Consider the following 26,985-nt stretch of genomic DNA (forward strand, 5'->3'; position numbering starts at 1 on the left):
AGTGAGGTTTTGCCGAATGCACTCTTGTATAAGATTAGCTTGATACCAAACACGAAGAATGACAGGGTCAAAGGGATGGTCCCACTAAATTTGACTAAGGAACAATGTGTCTATATGGAGCATTTTAAGAACCTTGTGATGTATGATCTTTTGGTGCTTGATGAACATTGTTGCCCATCTTCTATAAATGGTGACTTGCCTTCTAAAGATTTTAGAAGGTGAGGCACCTTCTAAATATAATTTTTTGTAACTTATGTAAAAATGTCATTTCGTCCTTTTTATCCATTTCATGGGTACTATAGGTGTATATACTAGAGATATATATAGCACTATATATTGGCTCTCCGAAGAATTTGAACACCCCACGGCCAAATTATACTTTAAGGAAAGTGAAATTGTTCACAACATAAGATATTGAGGAACTAGGATTATCTATTAGCCATTTTTCCTCTCCCCTTATTTCTAACATAAACTAAAAGATCCAAAATAAGTCAATACACAAAAGGGGAATTTCCTTTTGTTCGCTTTTTAGTAAGACATTGATGGATTGTGCCATAGAAACAAACTACAAGACACCATATAACAAAAAGATAGATTTTACAATTCACATCACCTCGAATTAAAGGCGGATTTCCAGCGATCCAGAAATAAAGAATAGAAAAGAATCTTTCTTTTTACCTTTTAAGCCAACCTTTGAAGATTACCTTCTTTTTCTTTGGTTTCACCACAAAAAAATCTTTCCAAGGGTCTTTGCTTATATAACGTCTAGTTCTAAAACACAAAGCCAATTAAGAACACAAAAGATCCCAAAATGGAGAATTTTAAGAGCAACCCCGATCAACATGAACCAAAAGATACCTACAAGATAGCTTATATAATCCATTTCTTACTTGGTGCAGGCAATCTACTTCCATGGAATGCTTTAATCACAGCCATTGATTACTTCGGTCATCTTTACCCAGAAAAACACGTGGAAAAAGTGTTTTCGGTAGCTTATATGAGTTCATCACTTTTAGTTTTAATTATTATGATTAGTAGCAGTAAATTCAGCAGATTGATTACCTTTCAAGTGAGAATGAACATGGGATTTACAATGTTTGTTGTGTCCCTCATGGTAACTCCAACCATAGACTGGGCTTGGAAGCCTCAACCGAATGAGAAGTCAAATGCAACATTTTACACAGTGGTTGCATCAGTTGTGATGTGTGGGTTAGCCGATGGGTTGATTGGAGGGAGTCTTGTGGGGTCCGCTGGAAATTTGCCCAAACGATATATGCAGGCTGTTTTTGCTGGAACGGCTTCATCAGGTAAGAAAAGGGTAATTCTTGAAGAGTTTTACTAGAAAGATATGTAGAAATCAGTAAAGCTTAGTTTAAAACTAGTTTTGAACTATTTTAAGTCTTTTTAGCATATGAAAATAATGCTACAATAACATGACGACCTATTATCAATAGCATGGGCTTGCTCTCAACAAGAGGTGATCTAGGGTGGATTTACTTAGCGCGCTTATCAGTTGGTTTTGGTGCTTAAACTGATCATATAGTATACATCAATAAACAATGTTTTTAGTATTTTAACTATGCTTATTATGTGAAAATAGTCCTATAATAGTATGAAAGACTTTCAATAAAATAATGTTAAAGATATTAAGCGACTTATGTACTATTTAATGTGTTAAAATAATGCTACAAAAAGGAGATGATCATAGTTTCGAGTAATTAATAGTGTGATCTTGTTTGTTATGTATAATAAAATATACTTCAATGACCTAATATAAAAGACAAAAACGGGAAACGATCATATGACTAAAGGACCAACTTTTAAACATTTATCATAAATTTATCACTGAAAAATCCTTAAAAGAAGCAATTTAATAAGTTCTTATTTTGTTATAAATGTTCAAATTTTGATTTGACCATTCCAATTTTAGTCATTTTTGCGCTTAGCCTTAAAAATACTATTGCTTTATTTTAAGTATATGCTTACATGAATGACTTACTATCATCTATGACATTCGCTAACAATTGCAATCATTAATCTCAGGAATTTTAGTCTGCTTTTTGCGAATTATAACGAAGGCATCACTCCCAAATGATCCACAAGGGCTCAAGAAAAGTGCACATTTATATTTCCTAGTCAGCACACTCATTCTACTAGTGTGCATGGTTTTCTGTCATCTACTATACAAGTTACCAGTCATGGAACACCATTATAAATCACTACAACAAACAACTTCCAATTCCACCATTAAATTCTGGGAAGTAGCAAGAACGATTCAATGGCCCGCAATAGGAATATTCATCATATACACCGTAACTCTATCAATTTTTCCAGGATTTTTAGCAGAAAACATTGAGTCAACCCTCCTCAAAGACTGGTACCCGATAATCTTGATCACCATATACAATATTTCAGATTTTTTAGGGAAATCATTCACGGCAATTTTTGTTATCAAGAGCATTGCTAAAGCTACATGGGGGTGTATGGCAAGGTTGTTGTTGTATCCACTTTTTACAGCGTGTTTACATGGACCTAAATGGGCTAAAAATGAAGTGTTTGTGGTGTTATTGACTGTAGTTTTGGGGTTTACCAATGGGTATCTTACAAGTGTCATTATGATTATGGCACCTAAATCAGTGCCACCTTCGGAATCGGAAATGGCAGCGATTGTGATGGCTTTGTTCTTGGGATTAGGGTTGGTTTCTGGTTCTGTGCTTGGGTGGTTTTGGATCATTTGAAGCGGGGAAATGGTAGTCTATGTGTGAATTTGTGATTAATGTTGTATTGACAACTCATTAGATCGACATGTGAAATTAATGGATTTTATATTTTTATATTATTAAAACCCAAATCAAAGAATATGAGATACTTCTACAAATTTGTTGGACAAAACTTAGAAGCGGAGAAATGGTAGTCTATGTGTGAATTTTTGATTAATGTTGTATTGACAACTCATTAGAACGACATGTCAAATTAATGGATTTTATGTTTTTATATTATTAAAACCCGAATCAAAGAATATGAGATACTTCTACAAATTTGTTGGACAAAACTTAGAAGCGGGGAAATGGTAGTCTATGTGTGAATTTTTTATTAATGTTGTATTGACAACTCATTAGATCGACATGTCAAATTAATGGATTTTATATTTTTATATTATTAAAACCCGAATCAAAAAATATGAGATACTTCTACAAATTTGTTGGACAAAACTTTGAAGCGGGGAAATGGTAGTCTATGTGTGAATTTGATTTTAATATTGTATTGACAGCTCATTAGATGGACATGTGAAATTAATGGATTTTATATTTTCATATTATTAAAACCCGAATCAAAGAATATAAGATACTTCTACAAATTTGTTGGACAAAACTATGAAGTTGGAACTACTACAATGATTCTTTTATGTTCAATGTCTCATTCAATTGGAAGCACTAACCAGATATTTTTGTTGAAGAACAGAACAAAAAGCAATAAGTAGAACATGATCATCCACTTATTTCTTATCATAATTTATCCAATCAAGTTGTTTGGGCAACCACACTTCACTACAAAAGGTAGTGATCCTACTGATTACATAAGCATAACGAACTTCTTTCTTTATCTTGAAATAAAATTGTGAGTGTTACTTGAATTTCAAGCTCTGTCATTCATATACTTGCTTAAATGTTTTTTTTTTTTTTTTTTGAATAAGGACAGAGAAAATATATTGAACTCTTTAAAGTTTAATGAGTTCCCGTATCATAATTTAACTTTTCATACAACTCTGTTATTTTTTATCTTAAGATGCGTTGAACTCGACAAACTTTAATGAAAATATTTTTTTTTTAAACTCTACAAAGTTCAATATAAAAAACATAATCATTTGTTATGAAACCTAATTTGTGACATTTATTTATGGGTGAAAAGGTTTTCTTTTTCTATTAAAAACTCTAATAGCCATTGAACTCCTTCATGATGATATCTCATAGTGTTTGTGTTAGATAATATCTCCAATTGTACCTTAGTTGTTCTTGAGTTGTATTTACTTGTACATTTCTTGTAACTTCCTTGTACATCGTTTGTATTTACTATTTATTTGTCTTATCAGATCACTCAAATCATTATGATTTATCATTATTACAAGGTATCAACCGTATCCCTTCCACAATTTTTTCTTCCCCTTCATCTTTTATAACATCCAAATTTTCAAACCATTTTTTCATTTTTAAATTCATATAAAAACATTGTTCATATAAACCATCTCAATAAAATCACAAATGTCAAATACATATCATCCTCAAATATCAGTGTGACCCAAAATAAGCAGAACCATAAACTGCATGTGAATATGCACAATTAAGCATTCGTCTTCTCGCGATCCTCAGAAGTACCTGAAACACATTTAATCAAAATTTATGTGCACGAAACTTAGTAAGTTCCCCAAAATATCACATACAACACAACACAAAATAAATAGCTATGGGTTATCAACAACCCAAGACACTACATGAAGTCTCAGTGGACAAACAACACCCCTTGTGGGTTCTCAGCTACCCTAGAGACTACACGAAATCTCAACACACACAGTAACACATATGACAATAATAGCACATAGACCAACTAGTCATCACACACAGGTAAGAATAGTGATGAGACTCACATCGAATAGATGACTGATAGAACTCACACTAGAACTGCCGGAACTAGACTCTGCTTAATAGTTACACCAATTAACTCTAATTAATAATTAATGTAATTTTCCATACTCTAATAATCCCAATACAAGTCTAATCCACATTTAGGACAAAATACCGTTTTGACCCTTCAAAATTCTTCACGGATCCACTTACGACACAATTGGTCAAAATTCAATGAAAGTCAAACTGCGACCGTACGCACAACGAATGCAACTCTATGATGGGCATAGAGTATAAGGCAGGAAGGGTCGAGTTTGCAGCTAGCTATATTGGGTGTAGACAGAGTTACGCACGACATACTTCGGCTAAACCCAAAACTCAACTTTAAAGGTCTTATTCATTAATACACTTTACCCAAACCACAGATCTGACTCTAAAAGGTGTCTTAATCCATAAAGTCTCTTACTTTCTGCCTTTGCATGGCTAAAGAGAGCTTAATCCCAAAACCCTAACATTTCACTTCACCAAAAACTCCAAAACTCATGCATAGAAGAAAAGAAAGGACCAAGTTAATATTTTTTATGACTCTAATCACCATAAAACTTCTGAAATGATAGATAATATGCCCTAGTCATACTCACAATGATCAAGTTTTTGGAACAAAATGAACTTAAATGCAAGTGTAAACAATATCTAACAAAACAAGCTCCAATGTATGAACTTTATACCTTCAAAAGATGAACAAAGAGATGTAGATTATGTATCTAAAAGCTTGAATGCAACACCACCTCTTGAATGATCTTCCTTCACTACCAAAAATACTCAAAAATCACTCTCAAGCTTCAAATCTCACTAACAAGAGCTAGGGTTTCGATTTTAGTGTTTAGAGGAAATAGAGGCTCGTCATAAGAAGGTCTAAGGGGATTAAGATGTTTAAATTGGGGACACACACTTAAAAATTTAGGGTTTAAGGTATGTACGAGTATGTCCGGCATACCTACATGTACGCCCAACATACTCCTTATCTTCCACGACTTCCAAGCTGACTTACGCCTAGTGTACAAGCCTGGTACGCCCAACGTAAGGATGTTATTTGCAAACATTTAAAATATAAAGGATTGAAATGTAAATACTTAACATCAGGCGTTACAATTCTCCACCACTTGAATCAGACTTCTTCCTTAAAGTCAGCCTCTACGAAGAGATCAGTATAATGCTCTCGCATCCCATCCTCGGGCTCCCAAGTCCACTTAGAGCTTTTCCGATGTTGCCATTAAACTTTGAATAAATTCACTACCTTGTTCCTCAATGTGTTCACCTTACTATCTAGAATCGTCACCGCCCTCTTCTTGTAATTCAATCGACCGTTGACCTGAAGGTCCTCCAAATGGACCACAACCGTCTTATCGGCTACAAGTTGTTGGATAAGGTGTCTAAGTCCATAACTATATTTGAGATGTACTTGACCCGACCGGGCTTGGTCCATTTGGGTTGCACTTCACCTGAACAATTTACATGGATAATCTTTTGAGAATAGTATAAGTTATGATTTATTAGTATATTATAAGTTCTAATATATTAATAAGAAATCATATTATTTAATTAGTATTGATCTAGAATTAATTTAGAATTAATTTAGTGATCAAAAGTATTACTAATTAAGTATGGACTCTTTTATTTATATAGTGTGGGCTAATGCTTATTTAGAATGGGCTAGGCTTGCATGGTAAGGCCATGGATAGTCCATAGAGCTTTAACCCACAGATCTCATGGAAATGAAGAGTCATGGGTATTAAGGTTTACATGGATGTGAACCTAATCCACCACACTATATAAAGGAGTCCTTTGCACTTGAAATCACTATAGAGAGAGTTTTTGTGTGTGAAAACTAAGAGGGCCGATTTCAAGAAAAGTGAAACTATTCACTTAAGTTTCCAAGCTTTGTGGTGATTTGTGACTTCCATTTGAGGCATCCACATGATTGGTGCTAGGCTCACAAACTACAAGCAATCAACGTCTACTAAAAGTTATGTAACTCTACTAGATTATTATGTTTTAAAAGTTCCCCATGCCATGCTAGTTAGGTTAAGAACCTTAGAAAAACAAATATGTATCATAGTAAAACATAGATCCAAGGTTTCTAGGGTTGCATGTACACCATAGGAATGTTAGAATGATCAAAATCCTTCAGTGGTATCAAAGCCAGGTCTGTTTGTTTGATACTTGATGCAAAATTATGAAAAAACTCAGTTTTTATGCACTCTGTAACATGAACTCGCTGAGTCCATGGGGGGACTCGATGATTCCATGAGAAAATTCATCCTACTCGTTGAGTTGGTTCATGCACTTGACAAGTAGGAGCCGTAGAATGTAGTTTTTTGAGTTCTGCTACTGGAAAGGGACTAGAAACATTACTCTAAACTGTTTTGGTGTTATAAAACATTTTTTAGATGGTGTAATGGTTATGCTAATCCATATTCAATAGCTATTATCAAAAATTCAAGTTTTATATGGTTAATTTTATTATTCTTGAAATTGTTGATATGCATGTTCAGGAACTTATGAGTTTAGAAGATCATAGGAATTATTTGTAACTTGCTTGTTAGTTTAATTCTTGATCATTATGTGTTTTAATGGAATCCATAATTTGTCCTCAAGTTATTGATTACCAAAAGTCATTTTTTAAACATCCATTAAAGAAACACATATGTTACATAAAATGAAAAGTCTCTCATTTTATTAAACCATTAACTCATAAGTTATGAAAGATGAAAAGTTTCGAAAGTTACAAAACTTGCCCTCAAGTTTTGGAACATGTAAAGTCACTTTAAAACTTTAGTTCCAACCCTTCGAATTTTAAAAGTTAAAATTTGACCATTTACTTTATAATATTATAAGTTTAATAATAATTAAAAGTATGATGAATATAAAGTAACAAAATGTTTTTTTTTTTTTTTATAAATTCCCAATCTTAGTTACTCTAGGAAAAATGTGAATAAGGTGCTAACCCATGAAATTACACTTTGCACTTTGATTAAGTCGTTAGTGGAGCGTGTGTGGTTAACCGGCACACTAACCTGGACTTAACAAGGTAGGCAAAGGGTGACTTAATGTTTATCATAGTATCGATGGAGCGTGTGTGGTTATCCGGCACATCAATTGAGGGGTAAATATTAAGGGTACTCAGTAATTTGCATGGTTACTTCACACCTTGTTTTGTGATCCTCGGCATCCTAGTCACAAAACTTTAAGGGCGCACTCGATATTGAAACATGTCATTGAAAAGTTCAATGAATCTCAAAGAATGTAGGAGTTTCAAAACCAATTAAAACCTAATAATTCATTAAGTTTTTCATGGTGGAAATTGGTGAATCATCATTCACCTATCTTCAAATATTTTATTGCTTGGATTACGACATCCCTCTTCTAAGGTATAAAATATTATGTTGGGTCCTAGCCTTAATATTACATTTGGGTGTTTTATTAAGGACTATCTTTATATCTAATCTATACTTGTCTTTCTTCTTTTCAGATTTCTTCCAATAATGCTGCTTCTGGCTCAAACCCTACCAGCTCCTTCTCGCCCATGAACCTTTGTGGGAGAGTCATCTTTGATGGATCCAAGTTTATGGATTGGATCAGGAACATCAGGATGGTCACTCGATGTGAGGACATGGAATATGTCCTCGACAAGGAGCATAAGGAACTTGAGTCGTCTGCTACTCCTGAGGAGATCGTTGAATATCAGGCACATGAAAGAGGTGCTACCAAAGTGGCATGCTTCATGTTGGCCACTATGACAGCCGAACTCCCAAAAGTCCTATGAGGACTACCATCCTTCTAAGATGCACCAGGATTTGATGGACCGCTACCATCAGAGTGCTCATAAAGAGCGATATTAAATCATCTCCTCCATGATGACAACCTGAATGAAGGTTGGTGAACCCATCACAGGCCATATGCAGAAAATGCAAAGGTATGTGGACCGTTTGTTGAAACTGAATGTGAACTTCCTGAGGAGTTGGAAATAGACATTATTTTGCACTCCTTACCCTCGTGTTATGACCAATTATGTATGACATACCAGATGAACAAGGAGGAAGTTACACTCAGCAAACTTCAAGGACTCTTGAAGACCGCATAAAGTGTTGTTAAGAGTAAGTCGGTAATTACCACTCCTACTCCTACCGTGGCTCCTGTCTTGGCAATCGGGCAAGGCAAAGGAAAGAAGAGGAAGAACCCTTCAAAGGGTACCAAGGGAAAGTCTCTTGATGGCTCCTCTTCAAGTGGAATCAAGAAAGGTTCCATCACTCCTTCTACTAACCCTAAAGAGTTTGAATGCTTCTATTGCCATGAAAAGTCGCAGTGGAAGCGAAACTGCCCAAAGTACCAGCAAGATGTTAAGGATGGGAAAGTGAAACCCAACCAAGCAGGTACATACACTATATTTTCTAATAATTCACCCCATTCTAATTCTTGGGTCCTTGATACAGGTTGTGGTATTCACATATGTATTGATTTGCAAGGACTAAGAAGAAGTGAGAATGTGGAGCATGGGAAGATAAACTTGATCAAGGGGAATAAGAAAGCTTCAAATATCACCAAGATTGGAGTTGATTCTTTGTTGCTACGTAGTGGATTAGTATTAGATTTGAATAAGTGTTGTTACTCGTCTGAAATTGTCACACCCCGAAACCAAAGGCGGAAACGTTCCGGGGTGGAGGACGTCATGAATATCGCAACCAATGTATAAAGTAAGCATAGTAAACACAAAACTTTACATTACATAGATTTATTTACATTGTATGAAAACAAAGGATTACATGCGTTACACATATACATAACATATGAACAAAAGTAAAGACATGTATTCTACATACTTCGCCTTCGCCAAAAGGATCGCTGGGTACCTGTCTAATATGCACCTGAGAATACAAGCAGTTTGAAAATCAGCATAAAGCTGGTGAGTTCATAAGCGGTTTTGTTTTCTGAAATTGTACAAGTTCCTTTTTGTTTTCTGAAAAAGTTTCACACCAAGAAAATCCCATATTTTCTTAAAAGTAATCTTATCGAATCCAAAATATAATGTAAAAGATGTACTCTAAAAAACATGTTTACCCTCGTGAATTGTAAAGTTTAGTTATCTGAGTTATTACACGGTTCTAATTATGTACAAATGTTATCCCAGGAAAATCCCATATTTTCCTAAATGTGTGTGAATTGTTACCGAATCTCAAAGTAATGTACAAGTATCTACCATACTTAAAGTGTGTGTGTGGAGTCTCCTAAAAGTCTGATTACCTTTAAATGTACATTAGTTTTAAAACATATATAAAAACTAATAAATACGTGCAAAGTGTTCATAATCTTGATTGCGAGTCCTTAACCATACTTCAGACTAGATATGACTTGAACCGAGGTCAGTATCTTTTTATAACTTTTGTCACCCTTGAACCTTGCGGTTCGGCTGTAGCTAGCAGTCAGGTGCGGGATAGTCAGTCCCGTATAGATCTATACACTCAAGTCACGTTCTCCCTTCTGGAGATTCTGGTTACAGGGATAGTCCTCCACTCTCTCGTGCCAAGGGAAGTGTTACAAAGGACGTGTCTCCAATCTTTAAAATTACTCTTTACTCTCGTATCTAGGGGAAGTAGTATCTATGACTGACTAAGTTATAATGATGCATGTCCTTCACACTCGAACCTAAGGTGTTTTATTTAGGACAATACAAATGTTCTATGATTTCAATCAGTAAAAGTGTGAACAATCAATTGTGAAGTATAAAGTATGACACTATATAATAAGAATTGAAATAGGTTTGAAGAACAATTCTATAAGTTAAACCGTTTGTTAATATGTTTTCAATTGTTAAAAGTGTACGTATTATGAAACCATTTAAATGAAATAATGAATTTAAGTACAAGATATTCTTGTACTTTTTCTTATATTCCCCCCTGAAAACATTGAAAAACCATTGAAAAAGGGTATGGGTATGAACTCACCAGACGAGAAAACGTGTTGGTTCGGATGCTAAGTGTCGGTTCGGGGCTTGATAACGCGCAAGGTTCCTATGTAATATGAAATGATATACAAATATATCTAATTAGATTTTAAATCACTAATTAGATATTATTATATACTCCAAGACGCGAAAACACTTCAAAATAAGTGTTTAGAGTGACCCGGGTGACATTTAAGGACGTGAGGGACTAGGGAAATGAGTTTACTCTTCAAGAGTAAACTCCTTATGGAGTTTTCAGCCCTAAACACTCTAACCACATGAGTTCACAGCCGTGAACTCATGGTTGAGAGTTTTATGGTGCTAAATGGTCAATAACACTCGAGGGATGATGGGGTAAATTTATCTAAGGCATGGAAATGGATTAAATCACCAAGAACAACATTTAAAGGGAGTTTACGGCCCTAAAAAAGGAGTTTACGGCCGTAAGCTCCTATACCCCCCCCCCCCTAAATTGATGATTTAGTGGCCTTAGATTAATCACATGTGATTCAAACAATTTTTACAAGCCTTAGGATGAATTTTGGGCACCATTTGACTTATGATTATGAGTTTATGCCCCTGGAACCTATTTTTGTGGGGTTATGGCTGTAAACTCTCAAATGGAGGGATTTCATCATGTTTAAGGTCCCCAAATTGATTTTGGTTGGTTCTAGGATTTATTCCAAGGCTAAACGTGTGTTTAAATGGCTTTTAAACACTTGATTTTGAGTTTACTCTCCATGAATGATGAGTTTACGTCCCAAGCATGTTCTTGGGCAGTAAACTCATGTTTACTCCTCAAAAATGATGATTAGGGTGTTCTAAGTCCGAATTGGTAAGCCATAAAGTCATATCTAAGTCCTAAGATTGATTTGGAGGGGTTTTAAGGCTTGAAAACCCACTTTTTATGTGCTTACGGCCCATGCATGCTCCAGGGCCGTAAAATCTTGTTTGAGGTCCTAAATCATTGATTAAACTCGGATTTGAAGGTTAATGAGGTTGAACAACGAGTTACGGAAGTTACCTTGAAGATTTGAAGCCTTAAATTGGTGTTTTTGACCTAGTTCTTTGGATTGAGGAGAGAGGTAAGAGAGAGAGTAGTGAGAGAGAGCAAAAGCTTCAAATGGGAGCTTAGATGACTTTAAATAGTGTTCAAGATTTGGACACGGTGGAATTTTACCCGATACCGACGTTAGACGTGGCTTTTGGTCACACCCGACCAAATTGCCGTAATTCGGCGGAAACGATTCTAAAAATTTTCAAATCAATAATTTGGGCCAATTTCATGAGTTCCTAAGGGTTTTTGACACTCATTAGATTATAATAATCATATAAGTTTGAATAATTTAGCCCCAAAACGAAACCGGAACAAATTGCTAAAAACGGGTCTTATGGACGAATTGGGTTTTGGCGATGGATAACTTCGGGTTGTCATAGAAATGGCGAGAAATATTATTTCCTTTCATGGTTTGTACAAACAAGATTTTACCTTTTGATTTGATAATGATAGTGGTGGTATTAATGTTTTCTTTAATAATGTTTTTTTTTATTTTTAAAGCATTACCTTGTGATGGTGTATATGAAACTGTGTCGGTTGTTGATAACCTAGGAAATAATGTATTTTGTATCGATTCTTCCACTAGATTGGATAAAGCGTCTTTATGGCATTTTCGTATTGGACATGTAAGCAAGAAACGCATAGGCCAACTCCAAAAGGATGGAGTCTTGGAGTCATTTGACCTAAAGTTAGATGATAGTTGTGAATCTTGTTTGCTTGGGAAAATGACAAAGTCACCCTTCACTGGTACTTGTGCTCGGGGTGAGGGTTTGTTGGACCTCATACATACTGATGTGTGTGGACCCTTCAGAATCGCCACAAGAGACGCTAACCACTTCTATCTGACTTTTACTGATGATTTTAGTAGATATGGATATGTCTACTTAATCAAGCATAAGTCGGAGACCTTTGAAAGATTCAAAGAGTTCAAGTAGGAAGTAGAGAATCAGTTGGGCAGGAACATTAAGACGCTTCGATCCGATCGAGGTGGTGAGTATCTTAGTACAGAGTTCCTTGACTATCTTAAGGAATGTGGGATTATCTCACAATTGACACCTCCCATGACACCACAGCTTAATGGTGTGGCTAAGAGGTCCAATCGAGCCTTATTGGATAAGGTGTGTTCAATGTTGAGTCGAGCTTTGTTACCAATTTCTTTTTGGGGGTATGCCTTATAGACTGCCACCCATATTCTTAATCTAGTCCCTACAAAGAAGGTTTCTAAAACATCTCATGAGATGTGGACCGGAAAAGTTCCCAATCTGGACCACATCAAGATTTGGGGTTGATCCGACAGAAGAGTCTATACCTCTGAGGCGTTCCACTAAAGTTAGGAATCCACATGAGCATTACTAAGGTTTCCATATTACTGCAGAAGGTGATACACTTATCAGTGATAGCACACTGATGAGTCTGGATGAACCTAACAACTACACGGAAACCATGGCAGGCCCTGAGGCTGCTAAATGGAAAGTGGCTATGAACAACGAGATACAATCCATGTGTCACAATTAAGTTTGGAACTTGGTTGACATTGTACCAAGTCGTAAGACAGTTGGCTGCAAATGGATCTTCAAGAAGAAGACCGACATGGATGGCAATGTATACACTTATTAGGCACGACTGGTCACAAAGCGGTTTTCTCAAACTCCGGGAATTGATTATGATGAGACCTTTTCACCAGTAGCGAAGATTAAAAGTGTATTCGGGTTATGTTAGCCATTGTTCCATTTCATGATTATGAAATATGGCAAATGGATGCCAAAACCGCTTTCCTTAATGGAAAATTGGATGATGATGTTTATATGAGTCAGCCAGAGGGTTTTGTTAGTATAGAGTACCCTAATAGAGTGTGTAAGCTTGAGAAATACATCTATGGATTAAAGCAAGCACCTCACAGATGGAATCTTTGCTTCGATGAAAAGGTCAAAGAGTTTGGCTTTTCGAGAAGTGAAGATGAATCTTGTGTATATGCCAAGGCTAGTGGGAGTATTGTCAGCTTTTTGGTGTTATATGTGGATGACATACTACTCATGGGAAATGACATCCCAACTTTGTAGGAGGTTAAGTCCTATCTTGGGAAGTGTTTCGCAATGAAGGACCTTGGAGAAGCTACCTATATCCTAGGGATAAGAATTTTGAGAGACAAGAGTAAAAGAATAATTGGACTTAGTCAGAGCACCTATGTGGATAAAGTGTTGAAGAGATTCAACATGCAGAATTCCAAGAAAGGTGAGTTACCAATCCATAGTAATGCCAGAATGAGTAAGACTCAGAGCCCAAGTATAAATGCTGAGATAGCATAGATGAATCGAGTTCCATATGCTTCCGATGTAGGCTCGATCATGTATGTTATGACTTGTACTCATCCTGATGTGGCTTTTGCAGTGAGCATGGTCAGAAAATATTAGGGGAATCCTGGCAAGCATCACTAGACTGCGGTAAAGAACATTCTCAAGTACCTGCAGAGGACAAAGGACTGGTTCCTTACTCTCGGTGGGAGTGATAACTTGAGAGCAGTAGGTTATAGTGATGCTAGCTTCCAGAATGATAGGGATAATTTCTGCTCTCAGTCAGACTGGGTCTTTACCTTAAACGGAGGAGCAATTTCTTGGAAAAGCTCCAAGCAGGAGACAGTGGCTGATTCAACTTGCGAATCAGAGTATATAGCGGCAAACTAGGCAGCGAAGGAGGCTACATGTCTAAAGAACTTCTTCGGAGACCTTGGAGTTGTTCTAGCTATAAAGGAGCCTATAGAGATTTTATGTGACATCAATAGTGCAGTTGCCTTATCCAAGCAACCAAGAGATCATGGAAGATCCATACACATAGAAAGAAAATATCATTTCATCAGACATCGAATAAAAGAAGAACTCATCATGGCAAAGAGGGTATCATCAGATGAGAACCCAGCAGATCCCCTCATGAATGGACTGGGCAGGGTTAAACATCTCCAGCATGCGAGGCGCATCGGACTGAAGGATGATATTAGTTTTAGTAGTTAGATAGCTTTGAAATTTGTAAAGTTTAATTGACATTTGATGATGAATAAAAGTTGTATTTATTTATGAGTAAAGTGTTGCTATCTTTTGTCAATCGTTTACTATCATTTTATATTGCATGTTTTGACTTCCAGAATAATTATGTTATGGTATATCAAATTATTCAAATTCTCCACAGTCGGTCATACGTCGGAAGTAGGTATGAATCAAGACTATCATTAGTTGGTTGTAGATGTCAATTAAGTTCTATGTCAAACAAATCAGAAATCGAGAAACAAATTGTTGGACAATAAGTAACACACTGTTCCATGTATTTGTTCGGCTGATATCTAGAACATAGGATTATATGATCCCTTATCTAAATGGCACTTCATAGTTCAACAATGTTTTAAGAGCTACGATTGTCGGTCGGTTCCTAAAGTCATAATTGCAACTATAGTTGTTAGACTTATCCAAGTGGGAGACTATTGGATAAGGTGTCTAAGTCCATAACTATATTTGAGATGTACTTGACCCTACCCGGCATGGTCCATTTGGGTTGCACTTCACCCGAACAGTTTATATGGATAATCTTTTGAGAAAAGTATAAGTTATGATTTATTAATATATTATAATTTCTAATATATTAATAAGAAATCATATTATTTTATTAGTATTGATCTAGAATTAATTTAGAATTAATTTAGTGATCAAAATTATTATTAATTATGTATGGACTCTTGTATTTATATAGTGTGGCTAATGCTTATTGGGAATGGGCTAGGCTTGCATGGTAAGGCTAATGTTACAACCACCTAAACAATGTGCGGGTTAACCACACACGCTCCATTGATTTATGATTAGCATCAAGGTACCTTTTGCCACACACTGTCAATCCAGATTAGTGTGTTGGTTAACCACACACGTTCCACTAACGGCTTAACAAGGTGCAAAGTGCAATTTCATTGGGTAGCACCATATTCACATCTTCCTAAAGTAACTAAGATTAGAAATCTAATAAAAGTTTAGTTATTTTAGTATTTTCATTATACTTTTAATGAGGGAGAACTAATATCGTGTCAAACCCGTTCAGCTAACGACCCTCCACTAGTCAAGAAAGTGGTGGGTGAGAGTGGACACCCATTAAACTTCCGTTTTATAGGCAGTAACCTTATACCCCCCTTATAGACCGGCTTCGTGAATGGGGCCTACTAACGGTAAGACTATCTTTACTCTTATACATATTTATAAATATTAACCCTATAATATTATAATACTATAAGGGTTGAATTTTAAACCTTTAAAATTCTAGGGTTTGGAACTAAATGTGTCAAAATAAGACACTACATTTACAAATTCCAAAACTTGAGGGCAAGTTTTAAACTATTCAAAAACTTTTGGAATCCATAACATATGAGTTTAATATAGGCATTTAATGAAAAGACTCTTGAAAATCCATAACTTGAGGACAAGTTATGGAGTTCATAAAAACATTTATGGAAAAAACTCTTCAAGTACATAACCTATGAGTTTAATGAAGTCTTGTAAAAGAAAAAACTTTTCATTTTCCATAACTTGAGGACAAGTTATGGAGTACATTAAAGGCCATAAAGATCATCAACTACACTAGGAAACATTACAAATAGTGTCCATGATCTAGATGAAACTCATATGAACAAGATAATTCATATCAAACAAATTTCATGTAATTAGCCTAAACATACTAATAGAAAACATGAAACTTTGACAATTATCTCATAAGTTGGATTAGCATGATCATTACCACATCAAAAAAAGGTTTATAAGTTCAAAAACAGCTTAGGGTAATGATCCTAGTCCAATTCCAGCTTAAAAACTCGAAAATCTACACTTTAGGGCTCCAACTAATTGAGTGTATGAACTAACTCAGCAAGTTGGTCAGATTTGGCCTTGGACTCAGCGAGTCCATCAGTGGACTCGGCGAGTCCACTGTCCAAAACAGCAGAAAATCGATTTTTAAGCCATTTTCAAGCAAGTAGCATCAAGTATAATTGAAAACAACCCTAGGCTTTGATACCACTTACGGGTTTTGAGCATTCTAACACACCTAAGGTGTACATGCAACCCTAAATACCTTGGATCTATGTTTTCTCTATTATACATGCAAGCTTGAACTTTCCAAGGTATTACCATAACTAGCATACAAAACTTTGATACTTGGGTAATAAAACAAGTTGGAAAACATACTTTTGTTGTAGTTGGAAGCCTTGGACCTTTAAGAACTTTGTGCCCCAAGTGTTGCACCTAGAATGGAATCACACAACACCACCAACAATTGGAATAACTTGATAGAAGATCATATTGCACTCATGAAATTGGCTAGCCCTCTTGTGTTTCCACTTAGTGCAATTTCATGAACTATGAGGCTTCTTATATAGTGTGCACATTAGGGTTACACCATGTAACTCATGACTTTCCACATTCCTCATGATCCATGGGTTTTAACCTCCATGGAGTATCCATGGATCACCATATGGGTTTAGCCCAACATGAAGAACAATGGGTCATTAGCCCACTATATAAGAATGAATGATTTACCAAATCAATCCTCATTTATTTAATTAGTCTCTTTTTATCACAAAATTAATTCCAAACTAATTCTTGATCAATACTAATTAAATAATATGATTTCATATTAATATATTAGAACTTATAATATATTAATAAATCATAAATATCTTCTTCTCATAATAGTTATGGGCTTAGACATCTAATTCAACAAATATATTATAGAATATGCAATCAATCCTATACCTGAAGCATATGGGATGCAATTAATAATCTCTAACATAAAGGCATGATACATGATCAGTCTTTTTCTATAATGTTTCTATTTTCCATGCTCTCATAATTCGAACTATGAAGAGGGATGTCGTAATCATAATTGAATTTGAGAACGCAATTAACATTTCCATATACAGAATTTCTTTATGTCGAATCTTTTCAACATAACATTCATATATGTCCTTGACTAAATTTGATTAAAAACTCAATCTAAGCTTTCCAAATTGAAAAGAAGTATAAATTTCTCTCCTTTAATTGTAGCAAAACAACTTTTCAAACCATACAACTTTGTAAATTGAAACTTTTGTTTTCTATAATTAACATTGCTAACTTGCAACACTCACCATAATAATTATGCTCCTACTAGCATAATAATTATATCCTTATTAGCATAACACTTATGATCCCACTAGCTTTGACATGTATTCAGAAATCGGATGGACTTCTAGAAATCAATACTTATTGACTTTCATTACCAAAGTTCAGATTTCTGATACGAGATGCTTCGATAAGACTTTATCTAGGCTTTTCAAACTCATACACATTTCCTTATATAACGCACATGTATGTCATAACAATTTTAGAACTTATAGCAATAAGTCTCAAATGTTTAGACCTTTTTCCATTTCTCATAATTCGAACTATGAAGAGGGATGTCATAATCGTAATCGAATTTGAGAATGCAAATATCACAACTGCTATCTCCTGAAAATCTACCTAGTGAAAGCGTTTCCTCACAATTATTTTCATGAATTGGAGAGAAACCTTATGACACTTTGATTTTATGGTGTATGTGTTCCTATCCATGTGAATTTGTCATAACCATAATCATAAGACATGGTTAGTGATAAATCCAAACTTATATGGACTGAACTTGTTCAATCTTTATTTCTTGGCACCTGGCAACACAAGGTCCTACCATTGCTTCTAGGTTGTTACGTAAACAATTAAGAACTCATAGAACTCACATGCATAGTCAACTTTAACTAGAATGGAAACAGAAACAAGAATATGTCAACACAATAGGTTACAAACCTCAAGTCGTGTGCTAGTAACAAACAATAGGTTTACTCTTGATTAGTTCTTGAAACTTTTCAAGATCTCTAAGACTCCCACTGACCTCTTTACATATAAGATTTCTTGTCAAGAACCATTCCTTGACAAACATATATTCAAGAGTTAGTGCGGATTCTTATCAAGATAAACACTTCACAAAATTTGTCTTATCCAAGACATCACAACTTACCAATTCCAAATGTACAAGAGTAAGAAACATTTTACTCTACATTTGATGAGTTTTATAAACCTTCTTATGATTATTTCACTCAAGGCACAATCTTGGAGTATGACTCTAAGACTTGATTTTGGAACGAAGTATGACTCATCTACTAGCTTTAACTATTTCAACAATTCATGATTCCTCTTCTTTAGCCATACAAATGCACTAAGATGTACTTTAGAGGATCAGTTGTGATATGGTTCCATAATCATTAAGATTATCATAAAACACGATACTCAAGTACTCTCCCATCCTTTTAGATTGGAGAAACTTTTATCTTTCTGGTTAATTTGATTCTTCTTCTTCGTTTTGTCATACATTGGAGTTTTTTAATGATTCAGAATTATACTTAAACTTGTAAGCATAATGATATTTACTAAACTTTAGTAAATCATGATGAATAGTCTTATCGTTCTTTGTGGTGGACTTGACTAGCGCACAACCAAGTGTACCCGATCCCCTAGTCCTTCACTTGACTCATATATACATGTTAACAATGAATTAGTCTTAATATTCTAAAGACGAAAATTCTCATTCATGAGACAAAACAAGTTGCATGATTCCATGTTTCTGTCCAATTGAAACTTGAGTGATGAGAATCTTTCCTTATTTGGTAAATTTTGACACTACCATAGATGAAAGAATTAAATCCATTTTTCCAATTGTGCTAGAAACATACAAACATCATTTTTTCACAAATGCCATTATAAGGAGATATAAGATAAGATAAAATCAAAAATTTTATATGTTTATAAATGCGGAAAAACTTTTCCTTACAATGAAATTACATATGGAAACTATGTTACAAAGTATTTCCTAAGCAATCTATCATAACTCCTAAGCAGCAGCTCAAAAATCGGATCCGCGAACAGATTCACCTTGCTCTTCCTTTAAGCTTCCTTTATTTTCTTCGATCCTACAAAACATAAAAATGTAATTACATTACATCATGTATTAAGAATCTACAAAGAGGAACTTAAAAGAGTTAGATAGTAGACCTACCTGAAGCAACGTCAAACCTTTTTGAATTTACCTTCTCTTAGATCTTTTATGTAGTCAGGGCAGCTTCGCTTCCAATGTCCCTTCAAATTGCAATAGAAACAAGTGGATGCTTTGTCATTTGCACATGGAACTATCTCATAATTGGCTTGTCTCTTATGGTCACATCTTTTTACCATTGCCAATTATCTTCCCATAGGAGAAGGGATCTTTTATGGACTATCTATGGCATTGCCTATGTCCATGGTAGCTTGGGAAGTAGATATTCCAAGCAAATTTGCATGACCATTATACCAAATCATTGTTGATTCAGCAGCAATTAGCAAATATGTAAGATCAATAAGGGTCATGCCATGATCTATCATATAGTAGTCTTTAACAAACTGACTATACAACTCGGGACATGACTGAAGAACCCAGTCAACAGCCAACTTCCTTGGGAAAATGACACCCAACATTCCCAGCTTGTCAATGTGTGACTTCATATCCAAGACATATGCACACACAAACCTTCCATCTTTGTGTTTGCTAGCCAGTAGGGCTTGAGTGACCTTGAACTTTTCAAGTATTCGAACTTGTGGGTTAGGGAGAACTATTGGAGGAGGTGGAGGAAGAGAACGTCCACTACAACATGAAGAAGGGATTAGTCTTTCACCTTGATCATCTTGTGGAATATCGTCTTTATAAGGAAAGTTTTTTCCATAGAATTCGGGAAGACCATAGTTGTCTAAACTAGACATCTACAATGGAGAAATTCAAGTTTAGTTAATTTAAGTCCTTAATATGACACCCAAATGAAATATTAAGGTTAGGACCCAACACAATATTCTACAATTCGGAAGAAGGATGTCGTAATCCAATTTTAAAATATTTAAAGGTAGGTAAATGACAATTTACCAATTTCCACCATGAAAAACGAAATTGATTATTAAGTTTTAAATGGATTGAAATTCCAAGATCCTTTGAGATTCATGGAACTTTTCAATGGCATGTTTAAATCTCGATTGTGCCCTTCAAGTTTGTGACTGGGATGTCAAGGATCAAAAACAAGGTATGAATAACTATGCAAATTAGCTTGGTACACTTAATGTTATAAATCACTTAATCAATGTGTCGGTTAACCACACACGATCCATTGATCTATGATAAACATCAAGCTACAATTTTCCATGCACTGTCAGTCCCAATTAGTGTTTCGGTTAACCACACACGCTCAACTAACGACTTAACAAGGTGCAAAGTGCAATTTCATGGAATAGCACCATTTTCACATTTTTCCTAAAGTAACTAAGATTAGGAATTTAATAAAAGTTTAGTTACTTTATTATTATCATTACACTTTTAATGAATCTTGATGTCCTATCCTACCCGTTCGACAAACAAACGTCCACCAGTCAAGGAAGCGGTGGGTGAGAGTGGACACCCATTAAACTGCCATTTTATATGCACTAACCTTATACCCCCCTTATAGACAGGCTTCGTGAAGGAGGCCTAAGTTGTCTTTTATATATATATATATATATATATATATATATATATATATATATATATATATATATATTAAAACTATAATATTATAAAGTATAAGGGTTAAATTTTATCTTTTAAAACTCTAGGGTTTGAAATTAAAGTATTCAAAAGTTAGACTTTACAAATTCCAAAACTTGAGGGAAAGTTTTGAAACTTGTCAAAACTTTTGGTTTTCATAACTTATGAGTTTGATGTGGTTTATGAAAAGATTCTTGAATTCCCATAACTTGAGGACAAGTTATGGAGTTCATAAAAAAAACATTTATGATAAACTTTTCATTTTCCATAACTTGAGGACAAGTTATGGAAGACTTTAAGACATTCAAGATGACACTTAAAAATGAGACTTTTCATTTTCCATAACCTGAGGACAAGTTGTGGAATTCATTTAAAACATTTTTAATTAACACAATAATCAAATAATACATACATGATCTAGTTAAACTCATAAGAAACAGATAATTCATATCATCAACCTTCAAGAAATTAACCTAAGCATATAAACTAATATAAATCTTGAAATTATGACAGTTATCTTTTAATTGGACAAGCATGATCATTACCTTATTAAAACATATTTCATCGTTCCAAAAACAATTTGGAGGTAATGATCTTAATCCAATTTCTGGCCAAAACTCGATATTCTGCACACTGGAGCACCAACTTGGCGAGTACATGAACTGGACTCGTCGAGATGTTCCAATTCTGAGTGGACTCGCCGAGTCACCCAGTGGACTCGGCGAGTTCATCAGTCAGAACGCAAAAAAATATTTTTTCTACTTTGAAAACCAATAAACATCAAGTATAACAGAAAACAATCATATGCTTTGATACTAGTGTTGCGTTTTGGTACACTACAACATCCTATGGTGCACATACAACCCTAAATGCTTTGGATCTATGTTTTCTCTAATTATACATGCAATATTGTTTCCTAAGCATTAAGCCTACAACTAGCATACAATTAACAAAGACAACATAAAATACTAGTTAGGAGTTTACCTTTGTATGTAGCTTGTAGAACTTGTTGAGTTTGGCCTTTAAGAACTTAGTGCCCTAAATGTTGCACCTCAAATGGAATCACAACACACCTAGGACAAAGGATGACTTAACAGAGCATTCATGCACTAGAAATCAACTCTATGAACTCCTAGAACATCTAGGGGCCGATTTTAGGTCATGGGACATCATATATATATATATATATATATATATATATATATATATATATATATATATATATATATATATATAGTTATAGGATTTTAAAGGTCATGGTAAAACCTAATCTATACCCTTGGGCTTATTATCCATGATCTATGAATCAATTAGGCTAACTCTTTATGGATTCCTCCATAACTTAGTACATCATGTATCATAAGCCCAAACTATATATATAACTAATTTACACAATTAGTCCCCATTAATTTTATTAGTCTCTTTTGATCACTAAATTAATTCCAAATTAATTCTTAATCAATACTAATTAAATCATATGATTTCATATTAATATATTAGAACTTATAATATATTAACAAATCACAAATAACCTCTTCTCAAAAGTCCATCCTATCAAATTGTCCTGGTGATATGCAACCCAAATGGACCATGCTACTCTCGGATCAAGTACATACCAATTATAGTTATGGACTTAGACATTGTTCCATATATGTGTCCGACTGATATCTAGAACAGAGGATTATATGATCACTTATCTTAAATGGCGCATCATCATCTTCTTAGTTCCGAGAGACCTTAAAAGAGCTACGATTGTTTATCGGTTCCTAAAGTCATACTTATAGATATAGTTTTTAGACTTATCCAAGTGGGAGACTGTTGGATAAGGTGTCTAAGTCCATAACTATATTTGGTATGTACTTGACCCGACCCGGCATCGTCCATTTGGGTTGCATGACATCATACATTTGGATAGGCATACTGAGAGAAATAACACTTATGGTTTATTAATATATTATATTAATAGTATTATTTAATTAGTATTGATCAAGAATTAATTTGGAATTAATTAAGTGATCAAAAGATAACTACTTAAATATATGGGTTAATTATGTAAATCATCCATAACACGTATAGTGGGCTAAAAGACTCCATGGATTATCAAGTTGGGTTAAACCCATAGGATGCTCCATGGATGCTTCATGGGAGTTACAAACCCATTGGTTATGGAAATGAAGAGTCATGTCACATCAGGGTTTACATGGTGTAATCCTAGATGTGACACACTATATAAGGATCATGATACTCACCAAAATCTGTTACACTAAGAACTAGAGAGGGCAAGCTGATTTATACAAGTGTTATACATACTCTAAGGTTATCCCAAAGCATTTGGTGTTGTGTGAAGCATTTGAGGCATCACACTTAAGGTGCTAGGTTCTCAAGGTTTTCAAAGAATCAAATCAACTACAAGGTATGTAATTCTAGCCATATTTTAGAATAAAAATTTCCCATGTATGCTAGATACGATTATGAAGCTTAGAAGTCATATTTTGCATGTATTTTAGACAAACATAGATCCAAGGTTTTCTAGGGTTGCATGTACACTTAGGAGTGTTAGAATGCTAAAAAACCAACAGTGGTATCAGAGCCTAGGGTTGTTTGTTAAATACTTGATGCAAAATAGTAGAAAAATCATTTTTTGAGCTGTCTCCACAGGGGGCTCGACGAGTCCATGGGGGGACTCGACGAGTCCAAGTGAAAATGCAACCAACTCGGCGAGTCAGTTCGTGCACTTGACGAGTTGGCCAGGCAGGTTGCAGATTTTTGAATTTTGCTGCTGGAAATGGACTAGAAACATTACCCTAAACTGTTTTAGTGTTGTAAAACTTGTTTTAGATAGTGTACTGGTTGATCAAATCCATTTACAATGGCTAATATCAATTTTTCATGATTTTATGTGTTCGTATGTTTTTTGAAACTTTGATATGAATATCCATGTTCTTATGAGTTTTTGATAGATCATAGGAATTACTTGTTTAAATATTTAATTCATGATCTTTATGTGTTTTAATGGAGTCCATAACTTTTCCTCAAGTTATGGATAACCAAAAGTCACTTTGTGTTAAAACCATTAAAAGAACACATAAGTTATAAAATGAAGAGTCTTCATTTTAATAACTCATAAGTTATGAATTTGAAAGGCTTTGTAATGTTAGAAAGCTTGCCCTCAAGTTTTGGAACATGTAAAGTCACTTAATAAACTTTAGTTCCAACCCCTAGATTATTAAAAGCTAAAAGTAAACCATTGTACTTCATAATATTACAAGTTAATATATATATATATATATATATATATATATATATATATATATATATATATATATATATATATATATATATATATATATATATATATAGGAATGAGTTCTATGGAAAACAAATAACTAGGGCAACATCTACCGGAACCAATAATCAAATGACACGTGTCCATTTCTTTCTTCACAAGTAATGTATTGTGGAAGTTATTGTGGAAGTGATGTGTTGTCATGTTTTCATTGGTTCAAATATGTGTTGCCCTAATCATTCATTTTCCATATAACTCTTCCCTATATATATATATATATATATATATATATATATATATATATATATATGTGTGTGTGTGTGTGTGTATGTATGTATAACAGCAAGTAGTCTTACCATTAGTAGGCCTCGTTCACGAAGCCGGTCTATAAGGGGGGTATAAGGTTGCTGCCTATAAAATGACAGCTTAATGGGTGTCCACTCTCACCCACCGCTTCCTTGATCAGTGGAGGGTCACTAGCCGAATGGGTAGGACAAGGACTTATAAATTATCATTAAGAGTATGATGAATATTATAAAGTAACTAAATGTTTTATTAAATTCCCAATCTTAGTTACTTTAGGAAAATGTGAATAAGGTGCTAATCCATGAAATTACACTTTACACTTTGATTAAGTCGTTAGTGGAGCATGTGTGGTTAACCGGCACACTAACCTGGACGTAACAAGGTAGGTAAAGGGTGACTTAAAATTTATTATAGGTCGGTGGAGCGCGTGTTGTTAACCGGCTCATCGATTGAGTGATAAACTTCAAGGGTACCAAGTGATTTGCATGGTTACTTCACACCTTGTTTTGTGATCCTTGGTATCCCAGTCACAAAACTTGGAGGGCACACTCGAGATTGAAACATGCCTTTGAAAAGTTCATTGAATCTCAAAAAGAATCTAGGAATTTCTAAGAACCAATTAAAACCTAATAATTTATATTTCGGTTTTTGGTGGAAATTGGTGAATCGTCATTCACCTACCTTTCAAATATGTTATAACTTAGATTACGACATACCTCTTCTAAGTTATGATATATTGTGATTGGATCCTAGCCTTAATATTACATTTGGGCGTTTTATTAAGGACTACCTTTATATCTAAACTAAACTTGTTCTCTTTTTTTCAGATGTCTTCCAACAACACTGCTTCTGGCTCAAACCCTACTGGCTCCTTTTCCCTCATGAACCTATGTGGGAGGGTCATCTTCGATGGTTCCAACTTTATGGATTAGATCCGAAACATCAGGATGGTGACTCGTTACGAGGACAAGGAATATGTCCTCGATAAGGAGCTAAAGGAGATCGATGAGTCCACTACTACTCCCCAGGAGATCGCAGACTTCTGGACTCATGAAAGAGAAGCCACGATAGTGGCATGCATCATCATGGCTACCATGACAACTGAACTCCAGAAGTCCTATGAGGACTACTACCCTTTTGAGATGCACCGAGATATGATGGAAAGATACCATCAGAGTGCTCGTCAAGAGCGGTATGAAATAATCTCCTCCATGATAACAACTAGGATGAAGGACGAAGAATCTGTCACAAGCCACATGCAGAAAATGCAAAGGTATGTGGATTGTTTGTTGAAGCTTAATGTGAATTTCCCCAAGGAGCTTGCAATAGATATCACTTGCACTCCTTACCCTCGTGTTATGATCAATTCCACATGACATACCACATGAATAAGGAAGAAGTCACACTCAGCAAACTTCAGGGACTCCTAAAGACTTCAGAAACAGGTCTTAAAGGTAATCCGATTGTTAACACTCCTACTCCTACTCCAAACTCCGCCCATGTCTTGGCAATCAGGAAAGGTAGAGGGAAGAAGAGGAAGAGATCTTCGAAGGGTACCAAGGCTAGGAACCTTGATGGTTCTTCTTCAAGTGGAACCAAGAAAGGTTTCGTCACTCCTTTTTCTAACCCAAAAAAGGCTAAATGCTTCTATTGACATGAAAAGTCGCATTGGAAGCGAAACTGCCCAATGTACCAGCAACATATGAAGGATGGGAAATTTAAACCCAACCATGCAGGTATTTACACTATTGTATCTAATAACTCACCCTATTCTAACTCTTGGGTCCTTGATACCGGTTATGGTATTCATATTTGTTTTGATTTGAAGGGACTAAGAAGAAGTGAGAATGTAGAGCATGGAAAGATAAACTTGATCATGGGGAATAGGAAAGCTTCACCTGTCACCAAGATTGGAGTTTATTCTTTGTTGCTAAGTAGTGGGTTTACTTTTGATTTGAATAAATGTTGTTATTCGCCATAAATGGCAAGAAATATTATTTTGCTTTCATGCTTTGTACAAACCAGGGTGTACCTTTTCTATTGATAATGAATATGGTGGAATAAATGCTTTCTTTAATAATGTTCT

At 34.9% G+C, this 26,985-nt stretch overlaps 1 protein-coding gene across 1 annotated transcript; it reads left to right on the forward strand.

Annotated features, from left to right (window-relative positions):
- Positions 1 to 709: 709 nt before the first annotated feature.
- On the forward strand, positions 710 to 2,878 carry LOC145053687 (equilibrative nucleotide transporter 8-like). The gene is made up of 2 exons (XM_079001778.1): positions 710 to 1,307; positions 2,044 to 2,878. The coding sequence occupies exons 1-2, from the start codon at positions 812 to 814 to the stop codon at positions 2,736 to 2,738; spliced, it is 1,191 nt and encodes a 396-aa protein (XP_078857904.1). The 5' UTR covers positions 710 to 811; the 3' UTR covers positions 2,739 to 2,878.
- The last annotated feature ends 24,107 nt before the right edge of the window (positions 2,879 to 26,985 follow it).

The sequence above is a fragment of the Lactuca serriola genome, chromosome 5 (assembly GCF_051521515.1).
Source record: "Lactuca serriola cultivar US96UC23 chromosome 5, Lser_US96UC23_V15, whole genome shotgun sequence".
NCBI lineage: Eukaryota > Viridiplantae > Streptophyta > Magnoliopsida > Asterales > Asteraceae > Lactuca > Lactuca serriola.